General features: G+C 34.5%; 1 protein-coding gene across 1 annotated transcript in view; it reads right to left on the bottom strand.

Annotated features, from left to right (window-relative positions):
• LOC101346121 (centlein) overlaps nt 1-18,625 on the bottom strand; it is an 86,317-nt gene that overhangs the window by 40,658 nt on the left and 27,034 nt on the right. The window contains exon 3 of the mRNA XM_004373509.1: nt 3,319-3,403. Within this exon, the coding sequence (XP_004373566.1) occupies nt 3,319-3,403 (85 nt within the window). The remainder of the gene's footprint in view (nt 1-3,318; nt 3,404-18,625) is intronic.

The following is an 18,625-nucleotide window of genomic DNA, read 5'->3' as shown; positions in this document are numbered from 1 at the left end:
GACATGATATGTGGCATGTAAGATTTGGACAGAAAAACCTGCCATCTTTCTGCTGGAGAAACCAGAGAAGGAGCCTGGGACAACCAGAGCAACAAGAAAGAACTGAATCTTAAACTCTGTGTATAAACACTGACTATATTTCTGGCTGATGCCTGAACCGTGCATGTGTGGGCAGACTGAAATCAGTCTGAACTGAGACCTGAGATGCTGCCAGCTGCAGGTGAAACAGAATTTGCCCATCATTTGCCCAAATGTATTTCAGAATTGCTATGGACCAGTGAAGCCTTTCAACCTCCCTTTTTTCCCCGTGCAAGCAGCTATCCCACGTCTGTTCCACCACTGTATGTTGGGTGTGTGGGGGAATGATAACTTGTCTCTCTAATTTCACAGGTGGAGAGGAACTGTTCTGAAGAGCTGTGCTTAAGGAACTACATCACATCTGAATCTGGTTCAAAATCTGAGATTCTGGATTTGGAGATGATGTAATGGGAGGGACTGAATGTGTTTTCCATTTTGGAAGGATATAAATAATTGGGGTCCTAAGGGTGAACAGTGGGAGCCATCTTTAAGGAAGGCAAAAAAAGGGTGGATTTGGAGCAGAGGGGCAGTAAGTTAATAACTGGTGTACATACTAAAGTTTGAGAACCAAGTTAGAAGTCAGGAATCTGCATGTTTTTGATCACAAACCACACACATTAAACAAATTTAAACATCACCACTATATTAAAAGAAAAAATAAATGTTGCCGTCGAGTTGACTCCGACTCATAGTGACCCTGTAGGACAGAGTTGAACTGCCCCATGGGGTTTCCAAAGCTGTAAACTTTAGGGAAGCAGACTGCCACATCTTTCTTCCATGGAGCAGCTGGTGGGTTCAAACTGCCCACCTGTAGGTTAGCAGATGAGCACTTAACCACTGCACCACCAGGGCTCCTTATACATACCCAAAAAACCAAACCTGTTGCCACTGAGTTGATTCCAACTCACAGAGACCCTATAGGACAGAGTAGAACTGCCCTATAGGGTTTCCAAGGAGCAGCTGGTGGATTCAGACTGCTTATTTTTTGGTTAGCAGCTGAACTCTCAACCACTGCACCACCAGGGCCCCAACTACATACATAGGTTTTTATTAATTATAAATATATAAACTATTGTACTAATATATTACATATGTTTCAAAACATACCTAACAATAAATTTTTAACAGATAAGATACATGCAAATTTTAAAATAATTTTATATTGTACAGTGGTACAAAAACTTTTCTGCCCTTACTGAAAATTAGTAATAGTAATTTGTTAGAGCAGTGTGATTGAATATGCTTTACTGAGAAGAGACTGCTCAGCCTGGGTCCATAATTCCCAAACCTCTTGAATCCTGGGGTGACCATATGATGGTTTTCCCCAACAGAATGTGAGTGCAAATGAAGTTGGCCACTTCTCGGTCATATTGTTTTATCTATTTGTTATAGCAGCTTAGTCTAGCCTAATAAATAGACCGGGTATATGACAATATTTACCTGTCTTAGAACATATTTTGATATTGTTCTATACACAGGTGGAAAATACAACTGTTTTTTTCAGAACAAACTGACAAAAATGTTATTTCTAAAATTTTATCATTATGGTGCTAACTGTAGCATTTTCTATGAGGAAAAACAGCTTTAGAGATGGTATCAATTTCAAATTTGTGTGTCATGTAGGAATCTATATTCCATTTTAGAAAGAGTTTATACGGATGTAAAGAATGGAAAAATAAGCAAGATATCTAAGTTAGATATTGAATATCTTACCTAAGTTAACTTCTACTTTTAATCCTTTTATAAGACAACTTTATAACAATAACTGGCCTTAGATCAAAGTTCTAATGACCCTGTAATTGGCTAGGAAAGAAAACAGATTCAAAAGTTAGAAGAACAATAAATTGCCAAAAAGTTACCTCCATTTAACCCAGAAAAATTATGTAATTTAAGTCATAGTGAGAAAAGTTATTATATAATGATATAGCTCATTTTTATAGTAAATATCTATGCTTCTACTTCTAAGATGTTTATCTCTTAAAAATAGTTCCTGGAACCACTGCTCACATGGGTTTTTGCAGTGGTAATATACTGGTTACATATTATATAATTTACGGATTATATGTAAAAATAGGATTGTACTAATTTGAAAATTACGCATTTTCAAAAGATGAAACTGAATCATCCTACTCTCATGATTTTTATTCTTTGATTTTTTCCTACAAATGAAACATTTGAAAATTTACAAGTTTCAGAACTAAGTGATAATTTCTAAAAAAGGCAAAATGCAACAAAACAATGAATAATCGCTAGATACTTCTGTAATACTATAAATGTTATCTTAGCTTAAAGACTTTCAATGTATAAATACCATAGCCTATTAATTCAGAAAACAATGTGTTATAAGCAATGGACAAAAATGAATAATCTGACTACAGTGATTTCAAAAACAGTAATGTTTTAACATAATGACCCTGATACTCTTTTTTTTTTTTAATTGTACTTTCGATGAAGGTTTACAGAACAAACTAGTTTCTCATTAAACAGTTAGTACACATACTGTTTTATGACACTTGTTAACAACCCCACGACATGTCAACACTCTCCCTTCTCGACCTAGTGTTCCCTATTACCAGCTTTCCTGTCCCCTCCTGCCTTCTAGTCCTTGTCCCTGGGATGTTGTGCCCTTTTAGTCTCATTTTGTTTTATGGGCCTGTCTAATCTTTGGCTGAAGGGTGAACCTCAGGAGTGACTTCATTACTGAGCTAAAAGTGTGTCCAGGGGCCATACTCTCGGGGTTTCTCCAGTCTTTGTCAGGTCAGTAAGTCTGGTCTTTTTTTTGTGAGTTTGAATTTTTTTCTATATTTTTCTCCAGCTCTGTCCGGGACCCTCTATTGTGATCCCTGTCAGAACAGTTAGTGGTGGTAGCTGGGCACCATCTAGTTGTACTGGACTCAGTCTGGTGGAGGCCATGGTAGATGTTGTTCATTAGTCCTCTGGACTAATGTTTCCCTTGTATCTTTAGTTTTCTTCATTCTCCCTTGCTTCCGAAGGGGTGAGACCAGTAGAGTATCTCAGATGGCCGCTCACAGGTTTTTAAGACACCAGACGCTACTCACCAAAGTAGAATGTAGAACATTTTCTTTATAAACTATGCTAGGGCAATTGGGCTAGATGTTCCCCAAGACCATTAACCCTGATATTCTTAATGAACATTACTGTAAACAATTCAAAATAATTTTAAAGATCTACTATCTTAAAATATAGCAATTTTTTGTATTTTTCTGTTATAACACCAACCTGTTCTAGTTCTTGTATTTTGGCATCCTTGACTTGCAAAATTTCAAGAATTTTTCTATCTTTAGCTTCAGCTTTCTGTTTTTCTCTAGAAACAAAAAAATATATATTGACAGTTTATTAGTCATAATTGGTAGCTAATCCTTTAAATTTTCACATCCTGATTATGAACGTCATTTAACAATACAGAAAATTAAATTATCTGAGGCTGACAGCTCTTTCAGAATGAATCAGGAACCATATGGCAAGTGACAGCAACTTATAATTGTTGACAAGGCAACTTCATACTGAAAGGAACATTTTCATTTCCAGATTTAGGTACATGATATAAAAATCTTTAAAAGATTGTTTAACCATGTTTACAAAATTGCATACACAAGATTATATAAAGAATATTTAATGTTTATAAGTAAGATTCTCAAAAGATAGAGGGTCAAGATTTACTAATAATCAACATCCCAAACTAGAATTTTTAGATTTCTGACACATACTACACGTGTCTAGTCTCTGAGAATACTATTAACTTTACTAAATGATAATTATATAAGCAAAGAATAGTTCTCTGGCAATTAGTTTTCATTAACAGCTCCAAATAACAAAAACTCAAAATACAAACAATGACTATCTTCAACAAATAAACAAATATAGCTTTCAAAAGGAAAAGGAGGGGAAGGGAAGGAACAAAGGTCTAAAGACCGCGCAGTTGGGCTCACTGCTAGTCAGTTTACGTCATAAATGGGGGAAAACTTATTGGACATTGGTTTATTACATTTTTTTTTAATTTTAAAATATGGGAAAAAATAGGAATCTGTACCTTAATCACTCACGAATCACAGAACATATAGATAAGAAGAAGGAAAGAATCTTCACTTGAGAAAGTGTGAAATGAAACAAAGGGCTTATTATCTAAACCTCAGAAGGTGGAAAGGGATATCAGAATGAAGAGACACCAATCTGAAAAGCATACCACCAATTATGAGAGATAAATTCAGAAAATATAATAGTGCATAAAAGATACGTCATTAGACTTCCAACAAGTTGACATAATAAGCTCACACTTTGAGGTTTCCTCTCTTCTCTAAATTGATGGTACTGGTAGAAGAATACAAAGGAGTTCACAAACTGAACAGAAATATAAAGCTGTGAATGGGAATAAAGCTGCTGTCTGCTGTTCACCAGCTCCAGATACACACTAAGTTTGAAAGGAGTGTGGCTCCTGGGGATAATAGGAAATAAAAAGTGTGCTGCTCAATATGAAGAACAAGAGCTGGGCTTCTTGTTCGAAACTAGAGATGGGAAAGGGCTCCCAACTCATGAAAGGATGCTGGAAGAATCTCCTGCTAACCCTTCCCTGGAACTATGGCTTATATGGAAGTGTAGAAAGTAAAAGGTTATAGATATATAGCACTGTAAACAGGAACTAGGCCAAGATACCTTATGGCTCAGACACTAAATATGGCAAATACACTATGTCACTGTGAGCTAAGAGTCCCAAACTACCAATATAAAACCTATTTCAGGGTAATGAAGTGGAGGTGTCAATTCAGTAGCAAGCACAAAATTTCTAGAGAGAAAAAGAGGTTCGACAACAAGGGAGGGTAGTGGAAAAAGAGGAAGAGATCATGAACGATAGCAACAAGATGTGATCGCAAATACAAAAAATCCAAAGCACAAGAACACACACCCAAACACAAAACTCAATAATCAGAATGTGCAATCACTCTAGATAAAATGAAAGTAACTAAACACACTGAAAAAGACTTTAAAAATGAGTAAGTTTAGGATTCTGAGTCATAAAAGAATGACAAATATTATAAAAATAAGCATAGGTGGATCTAAAAATCTATTAAAATCTTTAAAACAAAAGTTGTAACCATTGAATCAAAAAACAACCAAACACAATAGCTCAAAACTGGACACAAAAAGAATTAATGAAAAAGGAGGATAGTAATGAGAGATTCATTACTATGAAGAACATGGCATAGAAAAATGCTGAGATTAACAGATACGAAAATACAGCTGAGACGTGTAGGTTTCACTGGAAAACTCCAATATATACCTAATGAGTTCCAGAAGCAGATGTTTGTGGGATGAGAGATAAAGTAATATTTTTAGGAGGTAACTGCTGAGAAAGTTTAGAATCAAATAGAGTTATCGGATTGAAAGAGCACTTTGAGTACATACCAGAATAAATAAAAAGAGAGTCATATCTAATAGATTAACCCATTCAGTCAACAAGCATTTATTGTGCACTTAATTTACGACAGACACTGTCCTAAGGTCTAGTGATACTACAATGAACAAAATAAACCAAGTGGCAACCTTCATAGAATTAAAATGTGCTAATTAATGGAGCCCTGATGGTACAGTGGTTAAGAACTTGGCTGCTAACCAAACGTTGGCAGTTTGAACCCACCAGCCACTCCTTAGAAATCCTATGGGGCAGTTCTACTCTGTACTATAGGGTCGCTATGAGTCGGAATCAACTCAACAACAATGGGTTTGTTTTCTTTTTTTTATTATTAACATTGGTGCATGGATACTCAAGATAAATAATATATAAGTAAATGCACAATATATTTTTGAAGGATCATACTGGTTGGTGGGTTGAGGACAGACTCTAGGGGTCAAGAGTAGAAGCAGAAAGACCAGTTAGGAGGTAACTTCAACACCTCAGGTGAGAAATAAACGTGACTTGGACAAGACCGTTAGTTCTAGGGGTGTTGAGAAAGTGATAAAATTCTGTACATTTTAAAAGTAGGGCTAACAAGATTTATTGATGCATTAGATGTGGGGTGTGAAAGAAAGGGAGGAGTCAAGAATGTATCCAAGACTTCTGCATGAACAACTGGAAGGATAGAGTAGACATTATCTGAGATAGGTAGAATAAGATTGGGGAGCATTAGGATTTGGGGGTTTAGACATGTTATGTTTGAGCATCTAACTGACATTCAAGAGGAGTGGGAAGCTGGATAAACAAGTATGAAATCAATAAAGAAGTCAAGGCCAAAAATATGACCTTAAGAGTAGGACAAATATTTTAGACCATAAGAGCACATGGGATCACCCAGGGAATGATTTTGGATAGACAAACCCAAGGGTTGAGTCCTGGGGCACTCCAGAAGTTAGAAGTTAGTAAAATGAGAAAAAAACAGCAAAGGATACCAAGAAAAATAAGCCAGTAACTGAACAGGAAAACCAAGAGAGAATGCTAGGTGAATAAAGTACTTATAGAATGGTCAACTGTGCCAAATGCTGCAAACTCTTAAAGAAGTTAAGCTCTGACAACTGACTGTTAGATTTAGCAGTGTTGAGGTAACTGGTGATCTTGACAAAAACTGTTTTGGAGAAAGAAAAAAACTTGGAGATAGTGAGTTAAATCTATACTTCTGTAGAATTTTGCTGTAAAGAGGAGCAGAGAAATGGGACAGTAGTTCAAAGGAAATGTGAGATCAAATATTTTAAGATGGGAGATAAAATAGCCTCATGTGTACATTGACAGGTATGATGCAGAACAGTGAGAGATAGTGATGATTAAGGAGAGATAAAGGAGATTGCAGAGTGACATCGTTAGTTCCTTGAGGCAAGAAGGAATAAACTTTAATGCACATATGGAGTTTGTTTGGCCTTAGAGAGGAGTACGAACAGTTCTTACAAATAAATAGAAAGAAAATATATGGGTACAGATTCAAGCACGTTTGTACGTGTGGTCATGGGAAGGGGTAATGTTTTCTTCTAAGCATTCCTATTTTCTCAGTGGTGTAGGAAGCAAGAGTCAGAATGGGAAAAGAAGTGTTGGAGGTTTGAGTGGAGAGAAACAGTCATCCAGGATATTGAGAAAGTGAGGGGAAAAAAGATGATTACCAGGCTTTACTAAGGGGCACTAGAAGCAGTGGTCATAAATTTACATAAGACTAGTCATCATGATTGAGGGTTTTTCTCCAGCCATTTTCAGCTTTCTGAATGTAGGCACAGAGTACGTAAAGAGTTGGAGTAAACCATGTTTGAAATTTTATAAATATATGTATTATGACTACTGATATATTTGCATTGCTATATTACTGTTACTTTCTCTTTACCATTCATTAATAGCACAATTAATGCATAATAAAAGTCCATTGACTTCAACTGGGCTTTCTTTCTGTTACTTTTATTTATAGTAAAATTAAACATACTTTCAGAAATGTATGTCCTTTTAATTTCCTATTTTGTCATTGCCTGTCATATATAAATCTGTCATTTTACATTTTAGTTTTATATTGATTCATAGGACTATTTCATATATTAAAAATACATGGCATTTGCCATTAATTGCAAATATATAATCTCAAATTATAGATCAAATTTCTATTTTATTTGTTTATGGCATAAGTTTGTGTGTGGGTGTATGCCTGTACATATGCACACACAAAATTTCATCAAACATTAAAGAAGGAAAATTACAAGGGATAAAGAGGAGAATTACATAATGACAGAAGAGTCAATACTCCAAGAAGACACAATTCTAAAAAGTATATACACCTATAAAAAAGCATCAAAATACATGATGCAAACACTGACAGAACTGAGAAGAGAAATAAACAAATTCACTATTATAGTTGGACACTTCAACACCCTTCTGTCAGTAGTTGATAAATCAAGCAAGCAAAAATTCAGAAAGGATACAGGTGACCTGAAAAGCACTATTAATCAACTTGATCCAATATGAATTTATAGAATCCTCCATCCAACAACAACAGAATATATATTCCTCTCAAGCTCACATGGAACGTTCGCTAAGATAGTCCACATTCTGGACCATAAAACACATCTTAACAAATTAAAAAAATGAAAATCATACAATATATGCTCTCAGACCAACAGAATTAAACTAAGAATCAATAACAGAAAGCTAGCAAGAAAATCTTAAAATATTTGGAAATTAAATAACACACTTCTAAATAACCCATGGTCAAAGAAATCTTAAGTTAAAAAATATTTTGAGCTAAATGAAGGAACACTTCTGCTCATTCTATGAAGCCAGCATTACTCTTATACCAAAAACAGATAAAGAAATTATAACAAAACTACAGAACAGTATCTCTCAAGAACATAGATGCAAATCCTCAAGAAAACATTAGCAAATCTAAACTGGCAATGCATAAAAATAATTATACACCACAGACAAGTGGAATTTATTCTGGTTATGCAAAACTGTTTCAACACTCAAAAATCAATTACGTAATCCACCATATCAACAGGCTAAAGAAAACTTCAGCAAAGCGAAAAAAAAATGTGGTGATAAAATCCAACATCCATTCATGATAAAAACTCTCAGAAAACTAGGAATAGAAGGGGAACTTCCTCTACTTAATAAAGAACATCAAGCAAAAAAACCTACAGCTAACATCATACATAATAATGAAACACCGGATGCTTTTTTCCTGAGACAGAGAACAAGGCAAGGATGTCCTCTCTAGCCACCAATATTCAACATGGTTCTGGAAGTCCTAGTTAGTACAAAAGACACGAAAAAGAAGTAAAAGGTATAAAAATTGGAAAGAATAAACTGTCTTTATTTGTAGATCTTATTATTGTCTAGGTAGAATACTCCAACGAATATAAAGAAACAAAAACTCATAGAGGAAATAAGCAAGTACAAGTTTATAAGATCCAAGGTCAATATACAAAAGTCAACTGCTTTCCTACATATCAGAAACAAACAATTTGAACTTGATTTTCTTTTTAAATACCATTTACAATAGCACCAAAAAAAAAAAAAAGAAGAAGAAGTACTGCGGTATAACTCTAACAGAATACGCACAGGTCTATATGCAGAAAACTACAATTCAGTGATAAAAGGAATCGAAGATCTAAATAAATAGAGATATAGTCCCTGCTAATAGGTTAAAAGACTCAATGTTGTTAAAATGTCAGTTCTTTTCAAACTGATCTGTAGATTCAACATAATCCCACTGAAAATTCTAGCAACCTATTTTGTAGCTCTCGACAAACTGGTTCTAATATTTATATAGAAATAGAAAGGAACTAGAAAAGCCAATACAATACTGAAGAAGAACAAAGTTGGCGGGCTCACACTACCGAATTTCAAGACATGGTATAAAGCTACAGTAATCAAGATAGTGTAGTACTGGTGAAAAAATAGACACCTACTTCAATAGAATAGAATGGAGACCCCAGAAATAGACCCACACAGATATAGTCAACTGATTTTTTGACAAAAGCAAAAAGGAAATCCAATGAAGAATAGTCTTTTTTAACAAATGGTGATGGAACAACTAAATGTCCACGTGCAAACAAATAAACCTAGACATGGATCTTACATCTTAACACAAAAATTAACTCAAACTGGATCAATGACCTCAATAAAAATGCAAAAATTTTAAACTTGTAGAAGAAAACATAGCAGAAACTCTATGTGAGCTTGGCATTGGTGATAAGTTTTTAGACACAACATCAAAATTACAAATCATAAAACATAGGTAAGTTGGACTTTATAAACATTAAAATCTTCTGCTCTGAGAAAGATGCGGCTGCAAAAATAAGACAAGCCAAAGACTGGGAGAAAATATTTGCAAAACACATATCTCATAAAGGACCTGCATCCGAAATATACAAAGATCTCCTCAAACTCTATGCTTTTTCACACATATTTTGTACTTGGCAATGTCATTCTCTTTCTAACCTTTTGATGGGGATCCTCCTGAAAAATGCAAACCTCTATGTATTCCCTACTTATAATTTATATAATATAAAGTTCCATCATCAAATTTAATGCAGGTAGAACTTGCCATCATAAGATCATGAGTATTATAAAGGAGTTTTACATGCATTCAGTTTATATACATAGGGAGAAAAATGGTTTCAAATCCCAAAGGGCAGGGCATGAAAGAGTTTACCCAGAGACACAGACCCAAGTTAAGACAGTCAAGATGTTAATTCCAAGTTAGAAACTGCCTCTGTTAAGTTCCTTCCTGGATATACTATGAATATGTTTTTAACATTCCAGCAATTAGTTTCATTCACAGTTAAGAGTCTTTCTAATCTACTCTTCTTTAATAAGTCTAAAATTCCCACTAGTGTCAAAAGTTCTTTTACATGAGATAGGAATAGAACTTACAAAAAAAAAAAAAAAAAAAAACACCTACTGAGGTTGAGTCAATTCCAACTCACAGCCACCCTATAGGACAGAGTAGAACTGCCCATAGGATTTCCAATGCTGTAAATCATTACAGAAACAGACTGTCAACATCTTTCTCCTGCAGACTGGCTGGTAGTTTTGAACCACCAACCTTTTTGTTCACAGCCAAGTACTTAACCACTGCGCCACCAGGGCTCCTTAGAACTAGATGAAGTGCCACAAAACCCAAACAAAAGTATTACTGCTGCTTTAAAATGAGCTTGGTCACCAGGTTGATTATTTCCTGTAACACTAGTCTGTACACAACTGACTCACAGTCTAAACTAGTGGTTCTCAAAGTATGGGTCCCCAAACCTAGCAGCATCAGCATCACCTAGGAACTTAACTAGAAATGCAAATTCTTCAGCCCACCCCAAACACACTGAATTAGAAACTCTGAGGGTGGAGCCCAACAATCTGTGTTAACAGGGTCACAAGTAATTCTGATGCACATTAAAGTCTGAGAATCACTGGTAAACAGTAACTGACACACTCCTCAAAATAGATTAAGGCATGTGATATAATATTGCAAATACAGATCATAAATCGAATATAAATCCCCATGTAGAATCAGAACTTCAAAGATATACCTCAATGACATTAATTTATAACCAAAAAGCTCCAAAATTGACTGCTATGTGATATAATTTTGAAATTGAAAAAAATTCACAATTCAAAATATTTGTGGACATTTGTCCAGCAGCTCCTCCTGGTGGTGTGGGATGTCTAGTATTTTCAAAACAGAAAAATGCTTTCACGAGAAACCAGTGTTACCATATGAACACAGTATTTTTTACTTAGAATAATAAGATGAAGAAAAAGTTGTTTCAAGTTTACAATATCACCAACCAGTCTGGTCCATTTAATTAATACATATTCTGTGTATTTACAAGACATAAAAAAGCATTCCTCGAAAAAAAAAGGCACTGTCAAGAAGCTGATGATGATCAATGACTGAGACAAACTCCTGTTTAGCTAATTAGAACCACTGATGTGCAATAATGATGTGAGCTAAGAATATTTGCAGACTTCTTTAGGATGAAAAATGAAGTGAAGAGAGGCTGTCAAATTTGTACAAGTTTAAAGCTCCAATCACTTTTCCCGAGAGTACTACCAATTTAAACGTTTAACATTGCTGTACTTAGCCACATGAATTACCACACTAACTTTTTGCCGTTTTTCAAACTCAAAGATATGAGAAATTATTCTAAATCATTAAGAAACAAAATTTTATTGTGTTACAGACCATGCCATATATTATACAATACAACAGGATCATATTTTCTGGGTTTGAGCCCATTTTTAATGAGATGTCAAAAATGAAATATTAGCGTCTAAAAGAAACATTTAACTACAAATGAGGAAATGATATTGGTCTGAATTAGGAAACAAAAGAAAATAAAAAAGCAAAACTTACTGAGGTTGATTATTCTTAATTAACAGATAATAATAATGCACAAAATAAAGCTAGTTTAATTTTTCTTTCATTTGGGTACAGAATCTACTAATATTCAGATTTTATACTTACTGATGACTTTCAATTTAAACACCATCCCCAATTTCTAGTAAACATTAAGATTCTAAAACAGTAAGATTGATAAAAATGGAAGTTTAGGGAAATGAGAACTATACCATCATCATATTATTTACCCTTTTATTCATGAACTCTTTCAAAACTACTATTTTCTACTTTTGAATATGTGTAATAAATTACTAGAATGGTACCTATGAATAATACTATTAAAAAAAAGAAAACTTGCAAGAGAGGTTACACAAATATTTTTAAAACACATTTTACTCCACAGTAAAAACAATTATTAAAAAATCTAATATTCTGAATAAAAATATTTCAGCAGATCATAATACATATAAAACCTTTGATATAAAATATTTTAAAAGTCCAAGTATACTTAAAATATCTATTTTGCTTTTAGACAGAACTTAATTTTTAATATATAATCTGGGATTTAGAACTATTAAATTTTATTTTTCAATATAATATATATATTTAAACTTTATATGAAAGCCAAATATTACGTTGGAGAAGTCAGCCTGACACATGAAAAATGATTTTTTTTTCTCCTGTTCAATCAGGTAGGTCCAGACTATAACACAGAACAGAATCAGACTACAACATCTGAATCTGAATCAGTAAATTATGGAGTATCAATGAAATCTTTAAACAAAGAAGGAATAATTTAATAGAACATAACTTTAGATTTAATATGTTACTAAAGACCACCTTGACAGGGAACTCAACAGAGAGTCCCTGATGGAGCAGGAGAAAAGTGTGGTGCAGAACTCAAATACACATAAAAAGACCAGACTTAATGGTCTGACTGAGACTAGAGGAACCCTCGAATACATGGCCCCCAGACTCTCTATTAACCCAGAACTAAAACCATTCCCGAAGCCAACTCTTTAGACAAAGATTAGACTGGACTATAAAACATAAAATAATACTCGTGTAGAGTGTGCTTCTTAGTTCAAGTAGATACACGAGACTAAATGGGCAGCCTCCAGTCCAGAGGCAGCATGAGAAGGCAGAAAGGGACAGGAGCTGGTTGAACGGACATGGACACAGGAAACCCAGGGTGGAAATGGTGAGTATGCTATATCACGTTATAGGGACTGCAACTAGTGTTACATAACAATATGTGCATCAAGTTTTGTATGAGAAATTAACTTAAGCTGTAAACTTTCACCTAAAGCACAATAAAAAAAATATATATGTTACTAAATAATGTGCCTTTATATCAGATATGCTTATTCATTCAACACCATTTCCAAACACAGAGTTGAAACGCAAAAGAAAACCTTTTCTTGTCTTATAGTTAGAAATTAAATGACTTCATTTAGTTCCTGATTTTCCTATGATTCTTCCCTTTTGACTGCATGCCCAGATATTTCTGCAATATATGCAATATTTATTATCTAAAACAACCATAAAAGAGTTGGAAAAGATTTTATATTATATGTCTTTAATAACTGTGCAAATATATTTTGCCCAGAATCTAGAAGTCTCTTACAGTGTTCAAAAATATCAGCACTTCAGAACAGACTGTTTTAACATCTGCACATCACCAGGGTTGCCCCCAAGGATTTTTCAATGATGCCTGCCTGTGCTGAATAAAGTGCTAACTTGCACCTTGCATTTCAAACTGTGTCCTGAGCAGCCATCCAGTTGGTACAACACCAGCTGAATTCCCACAGGCCACTGTTCACTCAGGCTTGACTGCAATTATCATGTCAATATTTTGTGCTCTGATATGCAGATATGCACACATGCAAGCTGCATAATACTTTCTTCTCCATGGAATGTTGACTTATGTTCAATGTTCTGGGAATTTTTAATGAAACCAAAATTAAACTTCATTAAATGAGGGCAATCACAATTATTTTACCTTAAATGCAAAAGTTATGCTTCTGTATTACCTTCTGCCATGCATATAAAGGCTAAATTTTTAAGTAACTAACCTTCACTACAATTTCACAATTCTTGAATTTAAAGGTTTTCATAAAATTGAAAAGAGTACTTGGCAAGCTTCTTGCATCTATAGCCAAAGTTCAAATGAGTTTCTTCATACTTTATTGGACTTTCTCTCACCTTGAACATTAGAGTGTTTCTAACTAAACACCCTTCTATTAGTTCCTTTGATTATCCTCCCATCCATCCACATCTCTGCCTAGGCATCCAGGGCTGTTGCAACAGGAAAAGTTCTCAGCAAAAGTATATTTATGCCCTGTGTGGAGCTGCCTAGCAGTACTGCTGCCAGATGGCAGAATTCTGGCAGCTACACTTCTGGGGTCTCCAACCAGCCACGCTACTACCATGCTGCAAAATGCAACCCCTTTGCAGGCTGTATTGGCCTGATACACATGGGACAGTGTACAACCATACAGCAGCTGTGCAACCCATGTGTTAGGAGTGGAATAAACACAGGGGGAGGCTCTCCCAGTGGTGAAAGTATATACTATAACACAACAGCCTGCTTATTAAGCATCTAAACTTTGAGTGTAAACATAAATATGAGATAATCTATCATCCTACATAGATACTTTAAATACAAGTATTTCATATCAAGAGGATATAGCATGCATATCCTATATAAACATACAAATAAATATTAAACATAAATCTTGCTGCTCTTGTTCCCTTTTTTGGTTTTCATTTCCCAGGACTGAGTTTTCATTTCCAGATCAAAAAAGAAAAAGAAGAAGACTGAAGGTTGGAGAGTGTGTACAAGAAAAAAGTATCTAAGAGTCTACCTGATTATAAATATAGAATTTTAAAAAGCAAGCAAAACATATCTTCACTACAAGATTTATACAAAAATGCAGTGTTTAGAAACGAAAACAATTAGAAAAACAAAGCAGTTTTTATACATGCTTCATTTGAAATATGGATATATGAAAAAATAAAAAGCATTATCACTGATAAACCCTAAACATCTCCAATTTAAGATGTAGCTACATTTCTGAATTTGAGTTTTCAAATTCAAGTACAACAGACAATATTTAAAGGATCAGTAAGCTGTAATATTAAAGAACAATAATATCAAAAAACCTGGAAGTGACTATTGGAAGTCTATTCTATAAGATACTAACTGGCTTTTCTCAAGTCTCTACAAAAACGAACTAAAAAGGAAGTCAAACTGCAATGTGGGGGATAATAATAATAACTTACCATTTGCTAGGCATTATTATAATTCCTTTACATATATTAACTTAAAACAATTCTATTCTTACTTTCATTTTACAGAAAAGAAAACCAAGACAGAGAAGTAAATAATTTGCTCAAGTCACAAAACTAACAAGTGGTGGAGCCAAGATTCCAAACCAACCAGCCTAGCTCCAGTGCCTGTGTTCTTAACCACTAATTATTAAAAATAACTTCTTTACGGACATTAGTGGTAAATATCCAACACATTCCAATGAAAGATGTGCAATTTTTTTAACAGTCTTTAAAACTGGTATTCATTTTTCTAGTTTAGATTCTCTTCTGTAGAATCATGGTACTTTACCTGCGGTGAAGGTCAGAACTGCCTGTGAAGATTTTTTTTTCAATGCAGATACCTCAATCCTATCCTAACCCCTTACCATCCACTTGATTCCGACTCATAGCGACCCTATAGGACAGCACAGAACTGCCCCATAGGGTTTCCAAGGAGAAGCTGGTGGATTCAAACTGCTGACCTTTTGGTTAGCAGCCAAGCTCTTAACCACTGCACCACCAAGTCTCCCAATCCTATCCTAAACCTTGGTAAATCAGAATCTTAAAGAGGTCAGGGGTGAATTATATCTCAAGAACTTCTTAAAACTTATGAATCTACAACTCAGTGAAGGAAATATTCATATACATTATTTAATCGATCACTTTTCCATGGACTATATAAACTCTATCTACATATTGTCTATGATAAAATGTTAATAAACCCATCACTACCTTTAGAAGAAATATATTTGATATGTAGAAAATATTAATCTTATCTTATGTTGCCAACCAAAAAAAAAAAATCCAATAATTAGTTTTGAGGGAAAGGATTTAAGGTCCTTAACAGAATCATAGGGAGCCCTGTGGCTCAGTGGCTAAAGCACCTGCCTGCTAGCCAAAAGGTCAGCAGCTCTGCAGGAGGAAGATGTGGCAATCTGCTTCGGTAAAGATTTACAGTCTTGGAAACCCTATGAGGCAGTTCTACTCTGTCCGATAGGGTTCCTATGAGTTGGAATCGACTCGACGGCAATGGATTTATGAAAATCGTATGGATGAACTTTAGATAAAAAGATCAACATTAGTAAAAGAAATTACACAATTTTTTCCGCGATCGAGAAATCTCAATATTGAATATCCTCTGGTATTTCTTCAAGAAATAGAAAGCTTCTTAAAGACATTTGCCTATTTTTCATATTCCAAAATAAATCTATCCCTATCTTATTGAAGCTCAAGAGTTAAGTAAAATCAAAAATAGTTGGAGACTATGAGCGTCTATCTCTTCAAAACTTACAAAGATCCCTAGCAAACTACTACAATGTCATAATTTTTAAAAATTAATTATTTTCTTTGTTTTAACCTCAGTATGAAAAATATGCTTCATAATACATGCCCTCATTATAGAATTGGACTAATCTTTAGAATATCTCACAGAAACACAAGTAATAAATCTATACCTGTGATTATTTTCTTCATGCCTTTTCCTCTTTGACAAATATTCATAGAACTTTTGTATTTTACAGAAGCAATTTTAGAACTCCTTTTATAGGTAACAGAAAATCATTTATAACTGAGATTGCACTTTGTTAAGAGCAGTACTATCTGACTTCTTCAGGTACAAAAGCTTGCAGAGGGAGAGAATACTTGGGATTCAGAAAGAATACAAAGGGGACCACAAATATATATATATGTATATATATATATATAATTTCTTAAGCAGAGTAGAGTGTATATGAATATTCATTAACTTTTCTTTATTTTTATACCTAAATTATTTCAGGACAAAACACACACACACTGAGCTGGAGAGGATGTCAGGAAGTGAATACTCTCATAAACTGCTGCTGGTCACATACTCTATACATTCTTTAAAAGTTCAGTTCACAAATTCTTTGAAAGTTCAAATCTCTGACCCAAGAAATTCAAGCAAAGATTCATGTGCAAATATGTTTATCACTAAAAAATTTCTAACAGTGAAAAACAGACTACACCTGCAAATATCAAACAATAAGGAGTTAAACAGATTATGGTAAATTCATAAAATATAGTATTATACAGGCATTAAAAAGAAAGTTCCCAAAGAAGGGAAAAATTTGAGAAAGTGCTATTGGTACAGCAGTACAATACAAAACAGAAAAACAAACAGGGACAATGCTAGGCATACATGGCATAAATACAATACAAACCATAACTAACAATGCACAAACATCAGAAGAGAAACGAGATAACTGGGAGCTCCTAAAAATTAAACCATTTATGCTCATCGAAAGACTTCACCAAAAGAGTAAAACGAGAATCTATGGACTGGGAAAAAAATTTTGGCTATGACATATCCAATAAGGGTCTAATCTCTGAAATCTGCAAAAGACTTCATAACCTCAATAATAAAAAAGACAATCCAATTAAAAAACGGGAAAAGGATATGAACAGACACTTCATCAAAGAAGATATTCAGGTGGCTAATAGAAACATGAGGAAATGCTCTCAATCATCAGCCATTTCAGAAATGCAAATTAAAACTACAGTGAGATATAATCTCACCCCAACAATACTGGCACTAATCCAAAAACCAAAAAAAAAAAAAAAAAGTTGGAAAGGTTGCAGGGAGACTGGAAATCTAACGCACTGCTGGTAGGAATATAAAATGGTAAAACCACTTTGGAAAACAATATGGTGCTTCCTTAAAAAGCTAGAAATACAAAGACCACACGATCCAGCAATCCTTCTCCTAGGAATATACCCTAGAGAAATAAAAGCCGTAAAACGAATAGACATATGCATACCTATATTCATTGCAGCACTATTCACAATAGCAAAAGATGGAAGCAACCTAAATGCCCATCAACAGATGAATGGATAAACAAATTATGGTACATACACACAACGGAATACCAAGCAACGATAAAGAACAACGATGAAGCCGTGAAACATCTTATAACATGGAGGAAGCTGGAACTTAGTATGCTGAGTGAATTTAGTCAGTCACAAAAGGACAAATATTTCATGAGACCACTTTTATAAGAACTCAAGAAAAGGTTTACACACAGAAAAAAACATTCCTTGATGGTTATGAGGGTAGGGAGGGAGGGGGAGAGGAATCACTAACTAGAGAATAGATAAGTATCAACTTTGGTGAAGGGAAAGACAACACATAATATAAGGGAAGTCAGCATAACTGCACCAAAGCAAAAGCATGTAAGTTGCCTAGACATAGCCAAACACCTTGAAAGACTGAGTTGCTGGGGCTGGGGGCTGGGGTCCATAGTCTCAGGGAACATCTAGGTCAACCGGCATAACATAGTTCATAAAGAAAATGTTCTATATCCCACTTTGGTTACCAGTCGATCACTTTAACCACTGCGCTACCAGGGCTCCTTATTAGGTCTATAGATGACTGTTATTTTTTTTTATAATTTATT

This window comes from Trichechus manatus, unplaced genomic scaffold, assembly GCF_000243295.1.
Source record: "Trichechus manatus latirostris isolate Lorelei unplaced genomic scaffold, TriManLat1.0 scaffold00025, whole genome shotgun sequence".
NCBI lineage: Eukaryota > Metazoa > Chordata > Mammalia > Sirenia > Trichechidae > Trichechus > Trichechus manatus.
Note: the sequence above shows the minus strand (reverse complement) of the source record. Positions and strands in the feature narration are given on the sequence as shown.